At 37.8% G+C, this 21,755-nt stretch overlaps 1 protein-coding gene across 2 annotated transcripts in view; it reads right to left on the reverse strand.

Annotated features, from left to right (window-relative positions):
* The window catches only part of gpp (grappa), a 552,218-nt gene that overhangs the window by 144,154 nt on the left and 386,309 nt on the right, over positions 1-21,755 (reverse strand). For both annotated transcript variants that reach the window (XR_010859839.2, XM_067145498.2), the window contains exon 6: positions 7,539-7,724. Coding sequence is in view for 1 of the 2 variants with exons in the window: in XM_067145498.2 (XP_067001599.2) it covers positions 7,539-7,724 (186 nt within the window). In the remaining variant the exon portion in view is untranslated. The remainder of the gene's footprint in view (positions 1-7,538; positions 7,725-21,755) is intronic.

The following is a 21,755-nucleotide window of genomic DNA, read 5'->3' on the forward strand; positions in this document are numbered from 1 at the left end:
TGAGAACATATTTAATAAGCAATTATTATCAATGGAAAATAAAAAAATGTAAACAGCCCATGCGATGGGTTAAAAGCAACTGCTGAGGAGTGAGAAAACAGGTATGTACCTCTAAAAGCAGTAAGGAATGACAAGAGCCCATCTATATATATAAAATAAAAGTTTTGTCTGTGCATTGCTCAGAAATGGAAAATAATGGTATTTCTGTATCGGTCATGCGCACAGTAACATGGAAATGCATTTTTTTTACTTTTCCGTAATTTCTGTCTGTCTGTCTGTCTGTCTGTCTGCCTGCCTGCCTGTATGTATGTATGTATGTATGTATGTATGTATGTATGTATGTATGTATGTATGTATGTATGTATGTATGTATGTATACGCATCACGAGAAAACGACTGAAGATAATTTAATGAAAATCAGTATGTGAAGTCGAGGGATGAGCGCTACAATCTGAGCTATAAATCATTTTATTCACGCTGAGTGAAATGGTAGTTTAGGGGAAGGCCTAAAATTTTACTCTCAAATATTTATATTATTAGGGGTCCTATCGATTAAGTTATACAGAATTATATTTCCGATCATTTATGTCATACATTGTTACCGTACCGGCTATGATAGCACAGATGTTCATGAATTTGTATTTTTGTTGCTAAGTCCATATCAACGCCGAGCCACAAGAAAATGGGCTAACAGAATTTAATGAAAATCGGTATATAGAGTTGGGGAATAAGAAACTACAGTCTAAGTTATAAACAATTTTATTCACCCTGGATGAAATTGTAGTTTAGGGGAAAGTGCCTAAAATTTAATTTTTAAATACCTATGTTATTGGTCCCATCGAAAAGTACTACATAACAAAAGTTATAGAGAATACAATTTCCAATCATTTATGTTATATTCACTTTTACCGTACCGGTACCGACTATGATAAGAGTGGTATTTCAGAGTCGGAAGGGAACTAAATGTGATGGCCTACAATATCGAAAGCGCTTAACATTGATCAACAATAACATTACTCTGACCATTGTTTGTTGTGATGTTCTCTGTCTCTTATGCTGCCGCTCAACTCCGATAGATGGGATTACTGTTGCGTACCGAGTATAACAGCCTGGCTGAATACTGGCGTGAAATAGCTGGGGAGTTAGAAAACTTCCATCTTTTGCATGACATTGCTCTGGTTCATACATTTTCTGATACTGCTGGGGCCTATTCCACAAAAGTATGGTCTTGTACATTACAAGTTACTAGTGTGGGTTCTTGTAATGTATGGAGTTGTACATTTCTGTTCCACAAAAGATTGATAGTCTCTTGTATATTACCAGTGAATTGTTACAAGTTTTACAAGTGACGACATATCAATAAACATACTACGTCATAGCATGAATCAGCTGTTTATCTTCGTATTCCATTCGTTGAATTAGGTTATGCTTGCCTCATTTATCGTAATATCGTATTTTACTGTAACTTATGCAGCAAAGATTGAAAGAACTAATATTCCTGTGAATTTGTTAATGCTACGATGTTATTTTTCAGTTTATTTCTTTGATGATAGGAAATTACTCCGTTATTATCACCCATTCTGTTCTTCCGCGATCCTCGCGTATGTTCTACGAGAGTCTAACATACCTACCTTGGTCTGTCATTAGGAATCAGATGCCGCTAATAACGATATTCGGCCGCCAAACTTAATTGTTACGAAATTGCAAACTCTGCATGAATTGTTAAAATGATGTTAAGAGAAACAAAGTTATTCGTTTTGAAGGAAATAGAAGGTAGGAAAGATATTCGTTTCGGTGGATTCAGCGAGAGTCTGAAAAAACAAGACAAAATAAATGGTTGGATGGAAATATTTGACTTGGGAAAAGCTCATGGAGCTTTTGAGGGGAAAAGTTGACGTATGTAAGAGATATTCTGCTCATTAATGATTCCAGGAATGTCCTTGGAATATGTTTTTTTCAGTATTTTCAGGCCAACAAACAAATTGAGGAAATTTTATATCATTTATTGCAGCTACCACAGACCGAAGATTTTGCCATCCCAAGCATATCTGCAGTACCATGGTACTGACCACCATTTCCTAGCCAATGTAATGTTGTTAGTAAATGTTGTTTAGCAGAGAGAGATTTATTTCTGTTCGTAGGATATTTTAAGCTATGGCCAATATCTATCAAAAGTTCTTCCACTATATTGTGCTTAACCTAAAACGTTCATTGTATTCAAATACAGTGTTAAACTGGAAGTTTATTCTTTCCCTGTACAGACGATAGTTTTCATTTTCATCACCATCACCATCACTACTGCTAGACCACATATTTATCAAAATGTATCCAAAATAAACGTATTTAAATAGCACTAGTACATTTATATATTATTGTCCTTTCACTGGTAGAGAATTCTTCTCAATTCGCTAGTAAGTTACAAGTACTAGTACTTTTGTGGAACACGCCTATAAAAATTCACTAGTAATTTGTAAGTATGGAGTAGTAAAGTACAACTGTAGAAAATTCTTTTGTGGAACAAAAACTCTGGTATTTGTACAAGTTACTAGAGAATTTACTTGTAATGTACAAGACCATACTTTTGTGGAACAGGCCCCTGGTACGTAACTCACTGGCTGATCATAGTAGTACAGCTATTCGATCCTTACTCTGACGCGTGTTTTGAATGAGCAGTGTGAGCTCACTTAGTAGTAGTAGTAGTAGTAGTAGTAGTAGTAGTAGTAGTAGTAGTAGTAGTAGTATGACCTGGTCTAGAATTACAATTTAGGCATATTCCAAATTATAGCACCACAATTCATTAAATACCGCAATTCAAAATTCAACCCTGACAAGAGTCGTTTCTTAAGAGCTTCTTCCTCTTCACTTTTATTAAATTCTACATTCAATTTATTCCAAATTAGCAGTGAAGAGGGCGTTCCTCCTCCAGCTTGGAGGAAAAATTTGCCGCCAAGTCAGATTTTTCCTCCGCCAGTGTAGTGAATTGAGATTTTCCGACTCATCGGGTACTCCCAGGAAGCAGATTAGTAAAAGGGCATAGTTACCCTGGGAGTCTCCACTATTCGACGCCCCCCACCCCTCCGAAAAAAGACGAAAGAGTGTTTACGGATCACGGCTGACTGCGGCCTGGTCATTCCAGCTCTGGAACTTTGGACTGTTAGTTCGTTAAAAGTGAGAAAATGTGTGGTTTTTAATTTGATCAAGTATTTCATATGAAGGCATTGCTTTTACTCGCGCCATTCCTACTGACGTCATTGTAATGACCTATGTTCATTTTAGTTGGGAGAACCACTAAGACATTCTTTCTGAGGATGTAAACATGCAGGTGGGGAGTGAGTGTCTGCCATTATAATGAAATTCCCCAACCTGATTGTGACTGATAGTAGACAAGCGGGGCCTACCATTACAATGAAAGTTCCCTAACCCAGCCTTCATATGGGAAAAGACATTTGGTGATTTCCCCGTCGCGTTTCTAGGGTAACGTTAAGAGCTATAAAATTTAATACAGTCTTGCTCACAACGCATACACTACCTAACCTGGAATTTTGTATACAAAGTAGAATCCCGTAGCGAAGCATGGGTACATCAGCTACTTATATTATAACACAGAGATATATTCAAAAAGAGGTACAGACTAGACAGAAATAGAGTTAGGAATGGTTGCAAGAGTAAGGAGGGAGTAAAGGAGCATTAGAAAATTGAATTTAGTGAAAAAGTCACGTAAGGATAACATGACTGTTAATAAACTTAACCATGATAGGTTAATATTGTGTTTGGTCCGTATTGACTGGTCTGAATGTATAATATAACTATTTATAATAGTTTATTTAAATCCGCCTTGATCAATACACTCATTAAATGAAAGAAACATTATTAATTAAACCATACATGTTTCGGGAAATCTCAACCATTCCCTTCATCCGTGGTTAGATCAAAGAATAACACAATATGACACAATCTTTTGTTTTACAATTTGAAGGAGTATTGTGTCCCAATACATCATATCAAAGAGTAAAGAGAACTTATGAAATATTATAAAAATGATCAATACATACAATTTTGGTTGAACTGAATGAGAACACTATACAAAAACTTGAAGATCCTAACATTATGTGCATACTCTTGGAGGAACTTACTCTACTGTCGAACCGGGAAACTGCCTACAGAACTTTTGAAGGCACCTTTTAGCTGGTTTCTTCTTCTTGTGCAAGTGACACTCGACCAAACATATTCTCTGCGCTGTAGTGTATTTGACCATCGCGACAGTAACCTTATAACACACCTTGAAAGTACAATAGTCACTCGCAAACTGAGCAAGAGAGCCAAGTATCTGCTGCACCAGCTGTCAACACTTCTCATCAGGCCAAGTTTTACACAAGCCATATGACGCTGGCTTGAAAGATTCTCGTGGTCTGTCTCCAGAAGTGTGAAGTCTTAAATTATACTCTCTGACAGAAAAAGGTTCCAGGAAGGATGATCCAGGTATCATTAAAAAACAAGGAGAAATGGAGGCTTAATGACTCTTGATGGCTTCAAACCCCCAGCTGTCCCTAAAACACCAGAAAGTTCCTGCCCTGAAATAGAATATGAAGTTCGAATTCTAGCCAGTAGTTAGAATTGACAAGGAACAAAAATGTTGGCAGGAGACATCTAAGAATTACAACATACCACTGAATATCTATATAAATATAATTGTAGAGGGTCCGCTGTCTGGAATTGAATCCAGGCTTTTGGCACATAATCTAATGATTAGAAATTGTGTACCACCACCTACCTCTCATACCCTGCTGGTGAACATTTTGATGGTGAAATTTTTTTTCCCACCAATGGGACTAGAACTAGTTAATCATGATGCCATATCACACAGACTTAACGGTCATGGGCACCAGGTGGGGAATGGTATATACTAACTTATCATGAACGGTTTCCTGAGAGATATTAGACCCTGAAATTATAAGTTAAATTCTATAGGAATAACTAACTCTCACGGTGAGAAATGTCTTGTAAGACTAGTTTATTAATTTAAAAACATCAACACCGTATTTACAGTGATTCAATTTTAGTCTCATGCTCTCACGCCATACTGATGCTCACGACAGAATTATATCAGCTGTCGTCATGACTTCCATAACCAAACACTAGCCTAGGAATAACTTAACCTGTTTAAACCATAAAAGAGGTGATTTTCACTAATTCACAAGCAAAGCCAGCCTGGCGGCCATGATCGCTAAGGCATCAAGACTGTATCATACGACACTGTGGTTAGCCAGTTGAAGACTCACTTGTCAAAAAGAATTTCACCAGCAGAATGTTGGCTGGCAGAGTAAGAAGAGTTAGTGGTACGCAATTTCTTATCACTTGCGTACCAAAAACACTGTTTCAATTCCAAACCTCTCTGCAGTGTTCAAAGCGGTGTGAGAGTATAGGATATTGTTGATGGTGATTTGTCTGCTGGATGGCAGAGCTGCCAACTTTCAAGAAAGGCAATTCGTAATGCACCCGTTAGGGCACCGGGGGAGGGGGGGGGGCGGTCGTAGACTGTTTTTTCCGAAATCTTACTAACTTACATATCATTGAAAAACCAATGAACGACATACAATTCCACCAGATGTAACAATTTAAAGACCAGCATATAAAGAGTGTATGATTCTAACCTGCTGAAGTAACAGGTGAACTACAGTACATATCTGAGTGGAGGTTGAAGGATCATTTTTGTTGAGTACTGTACTTGTTCTCTTAGCAGCTTGTAGTTCCTGTTTGGTAAACGTACATTGGTGACATGCTTTTTCTTTTGATATCAAGCGCATCCTCTGCACTAACAGAGCACTTAACAGTTCGGAGTTCATACTAGCACAGAATTCAGTCTTGTTCTTTCTCATCAAGCGCATCTGAAAAATCGTGGCTACACACACTACAAAACACGTGCGAATGAGATTTTGAGGAACGCAGTAAACAGAGCCATTCATTCGAGTATTCCTCCCTAAATTTTTTAACTATTTTTGGTTTATTACTAGCGTCAATAATCACGGTAATGTAATTACACATACTTTCCTGCACAGGAAATCGCTTCATTATTTTAACCTTTCGCATTTCGTATCACACGATTAGCATATATCCTAAAAGAGCAATATGTGTAAATTTGGCAAGCAAAATCGCAATAAATACTTCTTCAACAGTCAGGCACACAGTATTCACAATGAAACGGAGTTTGTCACCACCAAAGAGGTCACCACTTTGCCGCCAAAACAGAGACAAAAGAACTCGTACACTTGCATGGAAGTCTGATCATGTGACGAACAAAGACAACAACTCCACAAGATATATCACTTCACAGGTGCCTATTTTTTGGTACTGGAAGCACGCACTGCGTTCGGCGCGTGAAAACTCAAAATATTCTTAAACGAGGGACACGAAAGGGGTTTAAATGACTACTGAGAAATCAGAAAAGAATATTCTGAGAATTCAAGCTGTAATGGCATTCCTTGTGTATCCTTTTGAACACTTCATACACTTAGATTTTTAAAATCAACAAAATTCATAATTAGTGGTGTGTGATTCGTAAAGGCCTAATTATGATCGGTGATTCGTAATTATTACGATTGCATCGTAATAGTTGGCATTTCTGCTGGATGGAGACGTTATGTCTTCAACAGACCCCATCAACAGGAGTAGGCCAAGTGCTGACAACAGGTTTCACCATCGGCATACCCTGTTCACTGTTATCCCACATCCAGACACGACGGTCATCTGTGGGTGTCAAATAGAAATACCTGCACTAGCAAGCTGAACATACCCTTGGACACTCATGGTACTAAAAGCCATATAACAAATAAAACCAGCAAAGCCAATAAATGCAACATCTTGAAGTCCTAAACCAACGGCAATAGTGTCTTTCAAGCAAATCCAAATTATGGCGGCGGCAGCAGTGGTTGTTGTTGTTCTTCGGGTCACCAATCTATAGACTGATTTCTTTCAGCTCTCCACGGATGAGAGCTGCACGCATCCGGGAGTTAATTGCTTTTAGCAATGTAGCAGTATTAACATAGATAAGCCATGCTAAGGATTATTACACAGCATATCAGTCAATCATCTAGACTGCCGTCCAGGCAACTTCCGAAAGACTGCTATCCAACTTTTGATGAACCATTCTTTAGTCCGGTCTCTCGACAGATTTCTATCCGACATGGTTGTACAAACGGCTCGGCTGTCTGCAACACTGGGATGCATAAGCCTCACTGCAACAAGGTCACTTGGTTTGCAGGAGATTATATAGTACACAAAGATTTATTTCAGAACATGCAGCTGAACTTTAGTCAAAGTAAACTTGCTCTTACATAGAAATTCTTATCACACAAATATAACAGCAATACTGTAAACTTCCATTATCCACAGTTAAATCAGGTAGCCAAATACATTAAACATACATGCATAGGAAAGGGTGTTCAGTGACACAAGAAAACTATTTAATTTTGCATGTAATTTCAATTCTAATCTACATAGTTTATTGTTCATTATATTATGCTACAAGGATCAAATCATACCTCAGCATACTTGGAAGGAACTTCAGCCCTTTCCACACCAAAACATATCTTGCATGGTGTAGCAGCTGCCATCTGCAGAACAACCTGACCAACACCCGAGCCAAGATCAACAAAAATATCATCTTTAGTAATCTCTATCTGGTCGATCATTTGGCAAACAAGATCATAGGATGTCTCACCATACACCTACAAGAGAGGAAAAATATATAATTCATAAAATCAATAACAGTCTATCTCAGTGAAGAGTTTCCTCAACTAATGACAGTTTTTATAGCATTATTAATGAACAAAAAAGATCATCCAAAATCAAAGATAGATAACACCATTTAAGCTCTTTTGTCAAGTATCCTGGAATAATTACCAATTTTGCTCATCTTGAACATGGGAATCTATCTAAATCATACAATTTTTGGAACACATTTTTGTACCATGACATATTTTTCTCCTATGCCTAGTGTTAGATGACAGGAGGTATTGTGTATCATGCCTTAAATAATTTATCCATTCATCAAATTATCTGAAGATTGGCCAGTCATAGGAATATCAGCCGATATGCTTTGATTCAAGGCCGGCTGTGGGATGCGAGCTGCGAAGTCCCACACCACTCATTTGAACAAGAAGGAAACAACATGTATCTAATCCCAGGTAAACTCCTCCAGGAATACAAAATGGTACATAAAAATAGGCCTCAATTATTTTATTCCACAATGAGTGTTCATTTAATATTTGTAGGTCTGTACAGAGTCTGCTCATGTTCTGAGAATAAGTGAAGAGAAATCGCCCATTATTAGAGTTCTGAGTAGTACTGCAAATAATAAATCTTATATAAATAAAATCACAATGACCCCGTCCCTGAACATTGACTATCTTGGCGAAATTTCCGTACAGTTATCTGTTTCAGGTGTAATAATAACCATCTGCATATTTTTTAGCTTTGGTGTCTGAGTTCTTATAACTTGCAAACTACTGGATATATTTCTACCGAACTTGATATTTAGAATCCACCTGTACTTGGGTAGGTTTTAGGGCTAATATTATTTCGGAATACATAAATTTACTGGGGGTTTATCTGAAACCAAAACCATGATTTAGCACTCCCACAAAATATGCATATCGAAAATTAATGGAAATCTACCATCCTTAATGGAAATGAATTTCTAAAACTTTTTCCTCATATGTATCATTTCGATAGGAGGATTAAAAGGGAGATATCATTAAGGGACGGTTAGTTAGCGCAAGTCCCAACGGACTTAACTCAAAAGCGGGTGCGTGTAAAGCATATTTCTTATAACTTGAAAACTACTGAATATATTTCAACCAAACCTTATATTTAGCATCCACCTGTCCAAAAGTAGGTTTTTGAGGTCCATACATTTCAAATTCGCGAATGGACAGGGGGTTTATAGGGAACCGAAACAATGAATTTACTCTCCACAATCAATACAAGACCAACCTCACTGGAAACTGACTGACCTTGATGGAAATGCGTTTCTAAAACTTTTTTCTCAGGCGCATTTTTTCAACAGGAGGATTAATAAGGGAGATATTATGAACAGTCAGTTTTGCAGGCTAAGTACAGTGGACATAGCCCAAAAGGTGATGTACGTGAAGCAGATTCCTCATCTAACTATATAACTAAAATCGCAATGACCGTATGCCTGTATATTAACTATTTTGGCAAAATTTTCATAAAGCTATCTGTTTAAGGGGTAATTATGACCATCTGCATATCTTTTAGCATTATTTTCCTGAAAGTCCTAATTTTTACCCCCTCCCCCAAAATCAAGATTGCAGCACAATCTACCAGACAAGCTAGAAAATTGAAATTTGGCAAAATTATACGTTTTTAGCCTGTTACCGATGGAAAACTTCCAAGATCTTTAAATTTTTCACCTTTTATCCTCGAAGATTATTGAAATATATGAAGGCAATATTAATGATGGTGCAGACCTTTGTTTCGAGGTATTTCGTGGCTAAATGGTAAGTCCTATCACAAAATGGATGGTGCAATCTTGGTTCAATTTGGAGTGATCTACAACTTTGGTCCTACGACTGTTTGTCGTATCTCTATCTCTTATATGTTAGATGGGGGACATGGAAAGAGCCTCCCCGAAGAGTGTATGATTTACATTCGGCGTTCCCTGGGCAATGGTGAGGTGTTAACACCAGCTGATCTTTCCAATCCAGAAGTAACATCTATTATTATATAATGATATTCATAAGTCGGGAAAGGTTCTTTTCAGAACCAAAAATGACCATCACATCTTTAAACATAGAAGTATGTCAACTTGTAAACAACAGCTGTTAGAGGAACTTTGCCAAACAACTAACTGTGATGCAATATGTGTACAGGAAACTCACAGGGATGTACACCAACCATGTCCTAGAATACCAGATAGGGAATTGGTAGCAGAGAGACCACATGGACAATATGGTAGTGCAATCTGCATCAAGCCAGATCTCCAAATACTCTCCACATCAATTACAGAAGAAAATGATATAGAATTGATCGCCGTGGAATTGAGCAATTTGGTTATAGTTTCCATAAATAAACAACCTAATGTAACATTCTCATTAATGCCACCCAACAATCTCTTCATTGACGACTTCAACAGCCATTGCAGTATTTGGGGCTATGAACAAGACGAGAGTGGTGAGAATGTTTTCGAATGGGCTGAGGAACACCATCTGTCTCTTATCCAAGAGAGCAAGCTCCCTTCTTCTTTTAACAGTGGTAGATGGAAGTGGTAATCCAGACTTACTGCAATATTTGTGAGCGAGAAGATAGCACATCAGTGCGTTAAATCTGTATGTGCTCCTATTCCGAATACACAGCATCGCCCAATAATGTGTCAACTGGTAGCTGCCAATAGACCTCAAGAGGTCTATTTTAAAAGGAGATATAATTTTAAGAAAACCAACTGGGAAAGATTCACCAACTTACTGGACGAGAAGATCAAACCATTCAATCCAATTCCAGAAGCACATCAACAGTTCAATATCATCAGGGAGTGTTCAAGAGCTACAATCCCTAGAGGATATAGAACAAACTACATACAAGGTCTAACTCAAGAAACCTCTGCTCTCCTGGCAGAGTATCATAAACTATTCGAAGAAAATCCTTTCAGCAATGACACTATCACAATGGGGCAACAAGTAATTTCTTCTATTTCTGAAGTAAAACGGGCACAGTGGTTAAGGTTGATGGAAGAGATTGACATGGGTAGGAGTAGTCAAAAAGCTTGGCGATTACTTAGACGACTCAGTGGTGATCCTAATAAAACAACACATTCCAATGTCACAGCAAACAAAATTGCACATTAACTTCTACGAAATGGACAACCATCTAATCCATGTCGACTTAAGAATAAAGGAATTGAGAGGGGTTATGAGCAGAGACTGATACACTCACTAAACCTTTTACTTCTCATCCCAGAGCAAGCAGGATTCCGAAATGGGAAAAGTTGTACTTCACAGGTCCTCCATCTGACAAAGTATATCGAAGACGGATACGAAGAACATAAACACAGGGGTGGCTTTTATCAATTTATCTGTTGCATATGATACAGTTAATCATCGTATACTGTTGCGCAAATTATACAACATGATAAAGGATTACAAGATGGCTAGTAATCTGCAATCTTCTCCAAAATCGTCGAATTTCAGGATCAGAATAATTGATGGAGGAAACAAAAGAATGGTTTGTCACAAGGCAGTGTTCTCGTTCCTATGCTCTTCAATATCTATACGAATGACCAACCTCTTCCACTTGGCACCAGAAGCTTCATATATGTGGATGATCGAGGTAAAGCTATTCAAGCAAACTGCTTTGAGGTTGTAGAAGAAAAGTTATGAGGGGCTCTTTCTGAAGTATCCTACTACTACAGAGGAAACCAATTGAAGCCTAACCCATCTCAAACTCAGGTATGTGCCTTCCATTTAAAGAACTAACAGGCGTCAAGGAAATTGCAGGTAGTATGGGAAGATACTAAACTAGATCACTGCCCAACACCTAAATATCTAGGCGTAACATTGGATCGTGCTCTCACCTACAAACAACACTGCATGAACATCAAGCAGAAACTGTCAGCTAGAAACAACATCCTTTGCAAGTTTTCTGGAACCATTTGGGGTACACATCCAAAGACGATGAGAACTACAGTCCTGGCTCTGTGTTACTCCGCTGCAGAGTATGCTTGCCCTGTTTGGTACAGATCCTGTCTTTTCTTTAAATGAAACATGTCGACTTATCACTGGTTGTTTGAGACCAACACCATGAGATAGAATCTACTATTTGGCTGGAATCACCCCACCAGATATTAGAAGAGAAGTTGCATCCATGAATGAGAGATCTAAAGCGTGTGCACATCCACTGTACGGATCTGAACCTGTCCACTGAAAACTGAGATCTACAAGGAGTTTCCTGAATACAACCGAAGATCTAAATGAATCTGCTCAATCCACAAGGTTGAGATTATGGAGAACTAGAATTCCTCAACTTGCTGGTAGGATGATACCAACTGAACATCTACCTCCAGGACACGAGGAACATTGGTCTACTTGGAAATCGTTGAACAGGCTTCGCACTGGGGTTGGTAGATCAAGAATCAATATGGTGAAGTGGGGCTTTCCTGGCACATCCAGGCTATGTGAATGTGGTGAAGACCAAACCACAGTCCATTTCATGAACTGTAGTAAGTGTCCTTTAAGTTGCACAAAGGAGGACTTGATGGCTGCAAAACGTAATGCATGTGATTTGGCAAAATTCTGGGCAGACACTAAATGATATGTATGTTATTAAGTACTATTATGTTATGTAAAATGTATACTTCTGAAATAAATAAATAAATAAATAAATAAATAAATAAATAAATAAATAAATAAATAAATAAATACGTTACATTTGTCTGTATTTCTCAATTGCTAGTAAATTTTGCTCGTTTTACATGCATAATTCATATTTTGAATCATTTATAGGAAAGATAGAATCATCAAAGTCTACACGAACATTGGCCCAAACAATAGCAACACGTGAGCCAAATGCTATGTTTGTAGCTGTCAGATAATTATCCGAAAGGAAATGCACTGTGAGAATCTTACCCAAATTTCACCCTATTCAATGTTTCTAACTCAATATGGCCCATGAATAGACGACATACCAGAAAATATAATACGACAAGCCATTTTTTAGACCGTTAAATACGGCGTCTTATGGTACAATCCGTTTGTCGTTTTGATGTACCGTTTAGCAGCAGTTAATTTGTAAATGAAGATCTGTAATATATTAAACATGCATATACTTTCGTAAGTCGATCCATATATATATTCACTTATGTAGATATGTAGCAATCGAGAAAGGGTGTGTCTGCTATTGTAATCAATACTCTCCACATCGACTCTAACTGGCAGTAGGAATGGGGTCCTTATCCAACTCCTGCATAACTGGTATTAGTAAGGAGGGCCTACCATTGTAACAAATAATTCCCTTCGTTATTTGACTTGCAGAAAGCAAGGGAGCATGCAATTTTATTCAAAACTACTCAACTGATTGTTTTTGGATGTAAGCAAGGGTGCCCACCATCATGAACAAATGTACCCACTAAAATGTGAGTGGCATTAGGCATAGAGTGGCCTGCTATTTTAATGGAAACTCACCAACTCAGTGTGACTGGCAGTAAGCTGGCTGGCAGTAGGAAAAGGAGCCTGTCATTATAATGATAACAGCACAACTCAATTTTAACTGGCACTAGGGAAGTTGCCTGCCATTATAATATACACTCTTCAACTGTAATCCGTCTGGAACTGTGACTGCGCAGTAGGGAATGGGGCCTAGCATTACAATGTAAACTTCCCAAGTCGATTGTGAATGGCAGTAGGCAAGTGAGCCTACAGTTACCGTCACAACTCCGCAACTCACACTTCACATTGGAAACAACGTATGGGGACCCCGCCCTCATGCTGCTTCTCGGATAACGCTAAGGGATATGCAATTTAAGAAAATCTGGTTCACTGCATGTACAGTAATTTACTTCAATATCCGTATACAATGTAGAATACCGTAGCAAAGCACAAGTATATTTGCTAGTTAGTTAATATAGTTGTTCTATAACAGTCATAGACATGCTTGTTTTTATAACAGTAATGCCATCTGGTGAAGATGAGTAGCAGCATACGAGACAGAGCATGTCAACAAACCATTGTCTCAGCGGCAGGAATCTCTGCTATGGTGTAACTGCCCATAAACACCAAAACCAGGCATTGAGTGGGTACTGTGATGTGTCTACAGGTGGTGGATAGCTGGTACCTGCTTGCCACTGTCAGCTGAACACTTACAAACCAGGTAGGTCTGTCTCTGAACACAGTGAACAAGAGACCATAAACAAACTTTCCAATACTCGAGTGTAAAGTGTGGCTTGCTTTAATCTGTGCTGATGGCATGCATGGCATATGGGAGATGTGTCTCAAATGGATCTAAAGGGAAACAGATTAATTGCTGAGTAAGTAGCCTTCTTAGAGCATTTGAGGCTCTGCTAAAGTGGAATGAATTATTCCCCTGTACTCATGGGACCAAAAAGCTAACCCTAAAGGGATTGGCTTAATTCTTTCGCTGCGGAAGTCGACTTTTGTCGACTTACTTATCTATAGTATTCGCTGTGGTAATCGACTTTTGTTGACTTGGTACTTTCCTGCTATAGATTCCACGCGCTTCTTCAATAAAGGCGCATTTAATAATACAAACATCTATAGTCATGTACTGACTATGTACTAAGCATTGTTTGAAAACGTTGCCGCCAATACTGGACTTACTGTATGCTTATTTGTTATCTTTCAATCGCCCACCCGCCAACATTCCTGTCAGCTGTCTGGCCAATAGCAGGCTTCACTCAGCAGTTATGAGCGCGCGGAACAACATTAGTAATAACTAGGACTTGGATGTTAAAGACCTAAAGATAAACCAAATAAGCAAGCAAAAATGACCTAAAATTTGACGAAATATGACATAAAAATTACAAAATATGACCTGAAAACGATTAATCTAAATATGGCCATTTTAAAATAAATTATAAATCGAAACGGCAATGCCTTTGATGCATATTTGTTAACTAAATTCTTTATTATTACTTTCATATCAATTTTCTGAATATACATAATCAGATCACACATTGTAAAACACAACATTGTAAAAGTCAAGACATGTTTGCACCCTGCATTCGTGGTTTTAAATACGAGAAAAATAGAAATCAATTTTCTTTATAAAAAATATTTTCGGAACGTTTATGCCGAGATTCAATTAATATTATTCAAATGCGTTAAAATTTAAATTGAGCACCATGAAGCGAACTGATGATGATGATGATGCTTGTTGTTTAAAGGGGCCTAACATTTAGATAACTGGCCCACGAAGCAAATTAAGCAGGTGTCTTTCAATATATTGTGGTAGAAAAATGTGAACTTCAATCTGCGTCTAAGGGTAAAATGTTTTATATACTAATTTGAAACAAAACTAAAACGCATGATTTCACAAATGCTACTAGTTCAGAAATAAGTGGAAGGAGGTTGAGTTTCTAATATCTGACAAAGACAAGTAAGCGATTGCCAGAAGTAATTAGCTCACTGCTGGGATGGGTTTTTCCACGATTATTTTTGTCTCTACTTGAGAGACCGGGTTGCCAAGTACAGCGGGTGAGGTAAGAGGTGCAGTGAGGTCTATGACCTTCACTCTATACAAAGGGTGTTCCACTTGTATTAACTGCAGATGTGATAGCGAGAAGCAGTTTTAGTCGAAGATGATTTTGTACAGCTTCAGCTGTCGTCAAACCGCCAAACTAAGACCGAAATATGATATTTCTACGAAAATAACTGAAAATATGACCTTAAGGCAAAAAATAGGCAAAATATGCATTTATATGACAAATAAAAATCACTTAATTGTGACGGTAATCACCTGATTTGAACCAAAATCCAACCAGGCAAGAAAATACAGAAAAAGAAAAAATATGACTTTTCCTAAACATCCGAGCCCTAGTAACGACAGTGAAGAAATCTTCAATCTTTTAGTGGGAGATTGTGATTCAGACAGTTCAGTAAATTTGGACAATGAAACAAGTGATGATGTGCATAGTGATTGTTCGGAAGAAAGTGCTGACGAGGAATATCTTCATTTTGTATCGAACTAGTGGGATATTAGTGATGACATTGAAACTTCACTAATATATGGAAGAATATTGTACAATAAGCTTCAAAAAAAGGCACTTAGTGCTCCCGACTTCAGAAATCCTGTCATATTGGGACATCTACGAGAGTATCAGTGCAGTCCACCGGTGAAACGAGGAAGACCTGATTACATACCTCAAGCGTGCCTGACGGAGAGGCACTTTCTTGGGGAGCAGCAGGACAAGAGTCGCAAACCTAATTGTATCGTTTGTTCCATATTACCAGCAAAATGTTCAAAGAAAGGAAAGGGACTGTGCAAGAGAAAAAGGACAGCATTTTTTCCTAAGAATTGTCCACGACAGCCTGCAATGTGTGTTTCAAGGTCAAATGTCACTGCTAGTTTGCCAACGTTGAGTTAAAAATGGCACAGATGGTGTTGAATTATTAAATGATAAACATTAATTTACTGAAACCACCTATTCAATACTGGTTGAGTCTTTATGACTATAACAATGTCGTTACATTAAGTTTGAGTATGGTACATGTTTCGCCTGGCATTGCAGGCATCATCAGCCATTAATTCTATCTCCAAGTCAGAGCTCTGAGTGGATGCTATTTTAGGATTAAACATAATCAATATTATTTATATAACAGTGCAAAGGAGTGATCAAGCCGTCCATGTTTTAAAGTTATAATGTGACATTCTACTCTTGTTCACATTTAATAGAAATATAGCTGCCTCTGTGGATCCGTGGTAGAGTGTCGGCCTCCGGATCCCAAGATAGCGGGTTCAAACCCGGCAGAGGTAGTCGGATTTTTGAAGGGCGGAAAAAAGTCCATTCGACACTCCATGTCGTACGATGTCGGCATGTAAAAGAACTCTGGTGATACATTTGGTATTTACCCGACAAAATTAATTAAATCTCAGCCATACACGCCCAGGAGAGATCCGGTTTACTCTAGGTCCGCTAGATGGCAGACAGAGTAAACCGGAACGTCGAAACTGACGAGCAGACAGCCAGATGGCGTCAAATCGAAATGTCTGCAAACGGTAGCTGAGGCCATACGATTATTATTATTATTATTATTATTATTATTATTATTATTATTATTATTATTATTATAGAAATATACGGGCTGTTAACTTTCATAATGTCAGTAATGAGAATGGCTTGATGCAATAGGGATTAATCATCTGTACATTTTTACAACTTATTAGAGATTAACATGTGCTAGAACTATTCTTAAAAACTATTTTTACACAATTTACGTAATATATTTAAACTTATGGTACATTTTGGAACTGAACTGGTCGAACTTCGATGGGATGTCTTACTCATAACCTTTAAATGGAGAAAATGCCGATACTGGGATGGCACTGTAGTCTATTGAACTCATAGCATTTAAATATTCTTTTTATATTTGTAGGACACTGAAACATGTTCAGCTTATATGGTTTTTTGGGGAAGTCTAAATATTCTATAGATCAGCATCATTTCTTAGAAGAATGAGCATCAATATTTAGGTGCCTTATTGTGGAATGGCAAGAATGCTGTTGGAGAGTTTGATCAAGATTTGTTCGATAACGGATTAATACATGACCGTATAAACTTATTGTATGTTGTTTTGTTGTGGAGCTTTTTTGAGGTTATTCAGAGTAAGGTTGAAGAGCCAGTATTACACAATCAGTCAGGAACAAGCAGACCCAAATCATCTACACAGTTGATCAAGTTCAAATTCTCACCAGGGATTCTTTGGATTACCTGTGAAAATGAGGGAACCAACAGTGGCTTAATAGGATAATGTCGTCGCCATAAGACCTATCTGTGTCGGTGCGACGTAAAACAACTAGCAAACAAACAAACAAAAAAAAACAGGACAATGAGTGGATTCAGTCACCTTTTGGAAGTGGTGGTGGTGGTGATTATTGTTTTAAGAGAAAGTACAACTGGGCGACAATCCTCCCTTAATACTAATAAGAGAAAAGGGCACAGAGATCCGACACCTTGAAGAGTGAAGGTACCGACAAAAGAATGGAAAGAGCCATCTTGAAGGATGTGCAAACAAAAGACAACCCAGGCCTCGCAAACCTAATAACTTCGGGGTCGGAAAAGAACAAGTTGACTAAGGGAATAATATATAAGTAATAATAATAATAACGTAAATGTTTCCACCTTTTCAATACAATGTGTATGTTGTTGTATGTATGTTGGGTATTCAGCCCAAAGGCTGGTTTGATCCTCTGCAGCTCCGCCAACAGCTGTCATAAATAGCCTAGGCGTCACTGAAGAGGCGTACTAGGGAAATGAGGAGTGAGGTAGTTTCCCGTTGCTTTCCTCACTGAGCCAGCCGTTGCTATTACATATCAGTCTGCCAAGCCCACTGAAATGCATGCACCAACCAACCCTCTAGCGATATTTTCACATCATTCATAACAGGGACTGGCTGCATAAGGAATGGTATTACTAGCATCACTCATACCTCAGTCACTTTCACATTGTCAAAGCCAAGGATGAGACTGAGACAGGTCAATGAAAGTAACAAATTTGATATAGCCCATACCAGAAGACATAGTGCACTATAAACACTACATCTCGCCAGCAAAGGCATTTCAATACAATATATTCACAAAATTACAAAATTATACGGTACTAGTTTCGACCCATCTAGGGGTCATCATCAGCCGTATTGGAGCAAAGATCATTTGTGGCGAAATCCTAAGACAATATTATTTTAAAGAATAACAAGTGAAATGAGATGTTATCGTAATAGTTAATAATACAAGGAATATACATACTAAGAGGTTTTTAACAAAGAATAAAGTATAAATGGGGTGTTGTAAAAATTATAATCATGGAAATCAGTAAGTTCTTGTATTGAAATGAAATATGGCTTAGGAAGAGGGCTTAAGGTGGGGCTGAAGCCCTCTTCCTAAGCCATATTTCATTTCAATACAAGAACTTACTGATTTCCATGATTATAATTTTTACAACACCCCATTTATACTTTATTCTTTGTTAAAAACCTCTTAGTATGTATATTCCTTGTATTATTAACTATTACGATAACATCTCATTTCACTTGTTATTCTTTAAAATAATATTGTCTTAGGATTTCGCCACAAATGATCTTTGCTCCAATACGGCTGATGATGACCCCTAGATGGGTCGAAACTAGTACCGTATAATTTTGTAATTTTGTGAATATATTGTATTGAAAAGGTGGAAACATTTACGTTATTATTATTATTACTTATATATTATTCTCAGTTCAATACGGACCAAAAACATGAAATTCATAACCATCAATGACTAAGGGAAGTCGATAGAAAAAATGAAAGCAAGGAGATTGACACAAGTAAGTGGAAGCAATGGTAGCCTCTTTTAGTTATCTCTTACGGCAAGTGGGGGGGGGGGGGGGATACCGTGGGCATTCTACTGACCCCATCCACACAGGTATCTTTGGGAGGGAGTGGAGCTGTAGCGGGTGGGCTCCACAGAACTCTCAAAGATACCAAGGGTTCTTGTCTACATACCAGCCACTGGAGATGCAAATACCCTTAAGAAACCTGTGCCCTTTAAGTTGATGAATGGGTACTTACGAGTTGACTGAAAAAGGACAAACCTTGACTTTTTCAATGGACTTTGACTTGTTTAATCTGCTGATGTCCAGGCAGTTTAAAGCATTCAATGGTTTGAGCAAAGTGAAGTTTAAAACCATAAATGATTAGATAAACCAAACAAACTCATACTGAGGATAACAGAGCTGCAGGTAAACCATCTACACAGCGAGGCTGCCTAAGCAGCAATGTGTCTGATGAAGAGAAATTGTGATCTGGCTCTTATCCAGGGATGCTGGGTGGTTAAAGGTACAGTTTTGAGGAGTAAATGAAGAAGGAAGAGAGCTGTTATACAGCAGATTCCATCAGACTCGTAGGACCTATACACCGTAGTGTAAAACAAAAAATAAAGGTTTCCACCCATTGAATACTGTTTGTTGTAACCCTAAAAAATGTTACATATATTTGTTGAAACTAGTTTCGGTCTTACCAGAGACCATCATCAGTCAAAATCAAAGTAAAGGCAAGACAGGAATAAAAAATATATATATATATATAAATACATATATGAAGCAAGCATGAAATTCAAGACACGTAAAGATTTTTAAAAGGCTCATCACAATCACATGTGCTGTGCAAACTCTCAGCTTTCCTCCAATTGGAAGACTGCACCTCACAGCAGAAGACTAGGTGAAACACTAAAATATCAGTACTAGAGGAATCTTCCAGAACTCAGCTCAGCTGGAACAAGTGAGAACACAATGATGTTGATGGGAAAGTGTTGAGATTTTCACTTGTTTCCAATATGGATCATTGAAAAAGCACTTAAAATACTAGCACTTGAGGAATCTTCTAGGGCTCAACTCAGCTGAAAAAAGTATGAACAGAATGATGTTGATGGGAAAGAGTTGAGATGTCCATTTGTTTCCAACATGGAGGAAACAAACATGGGAAATATATATATAAAATGGAAAAATAAAAAAAATGCCTAAGGTGGGGCTGAGGTATGTGGAATGGTGGGTGATTGCTGGAGGGAAAGAAGGGGGTTTAGAGTACTTAATTTCTTTTTACTGAAAATAGGAATTAATAGACCAAATAAAGGGTTTGTTTTTTCAGATATTTCATTAAAGTTGAAATTGGGATTAAAGAATTTATCCAGGTGGATGAAAGAATTCTCAAAGATATTGAGCAGAGAGCCCTCATTAACCATTTTTAAGATTTTTAGATCCTGGTCTCAGGAGCAGAGTGCTACACATACCTCTATTGTAAGGAATAAGTCTAGCAGCTCGAGTTAGTGGCAGTTGTCTGCAGGGATGGGTGTTTAGTTGAAGATGGCTCACGAAAGAGGCCGAAACTTGTACTGCAATGTGACTTGAAATACAAATGCATATTTTTTCATGTGTAATGTATTAATTAGGTGATAATATCCCATCCTTATATCTTGTAAAATAGGTGGTATATTTCGAGCTGCCAACAAGCAGACGGCGTGGAATGACATCAGTAGATGAATAACCTTGAGCGGAGCTTTTAAAAATGGGAAAAATCATAATATGAAGAAAAGGTTTAAATCCAAGAGAACAAATTTGGGCAAATGTTCATTTATGGGATGAGGAGTAAGGGATTGGGATAAATTATCAATGGAAATGTTTGATAAATTACTAAATTCTTCGAAAACGTTGAAGAAAAAGATGGGCAAATAACTGATAAGGAATCAGCCATCCAGGCGACAGCACTAAATGCAGATCATTGATGAAGAGACTGGTGCACTGATAATTTCGTACAGGAGCTGTATTCCTTCATACAGAATACTGTTTATCATAACTGCAAACTCATTGCATTAGCTTTGCCGTACCTTGATTCAATCCCAATTACTAAGTGACCACTGCTCAGCCTGAAAGCCTAGAGACTATAAGGGGTTGTGTGGTCAGAAAGACGAATCCTTTTGGACGTATCTCTTAAGCTTTCTAGACCAGGCTCATTAACATACAGTCAGGCGACTCCTTAACTGTAATCATATGCATCGAGTGGACCTGGAACCAGCCTTCAGATCCAGGTAAAACTTACTGACCAGACCGGTAAACGAACCCAGGGCCTCTGGGTAAGATTCAGGCATGCTACACCTACAACATAGGGCCTGGTTCACTTTGGAGAAACCTCTGATAAAATTTTCTTTCATCTCTACTATTCAATCCAAAATGATAGTTTAAAATATTGTGTTTTCTTATCATTGTTCATTTCCACTAAGTAGATAATCATCATTTCCAGGATACCAAACAACAGTAATAATTACTTTTATGTCAAAGTCTACAGTATGGAATCTGCCCCCGTCGTACTAAGTAACCTCTAGCTACATATATATAAACTCTATAAAAATATATTTCAAATGTTATAATTTAGGAAAACAATATTTAAAAATTATTTATAACTACATTTCCACGTAACTGAAACCCTACCTGCCGCTTAAATTTCAGTAGATGATCCATGAATGAACTTTAAGGCTTTTA

This window comes from Anabrus simplex, chromosome 4, assembly GCF_040414725.1.
Source record: "Anabrus simplex isolate iqAnaSimp1 chromosome 4, ASM4041472v1, whole genome shotgun sequence".
NCBI lineage: Eukaryota > Metazoa > Arthropoda > Insecta > Orthoptera > Tettigoniidae > Anabrus > Anabrus simplex.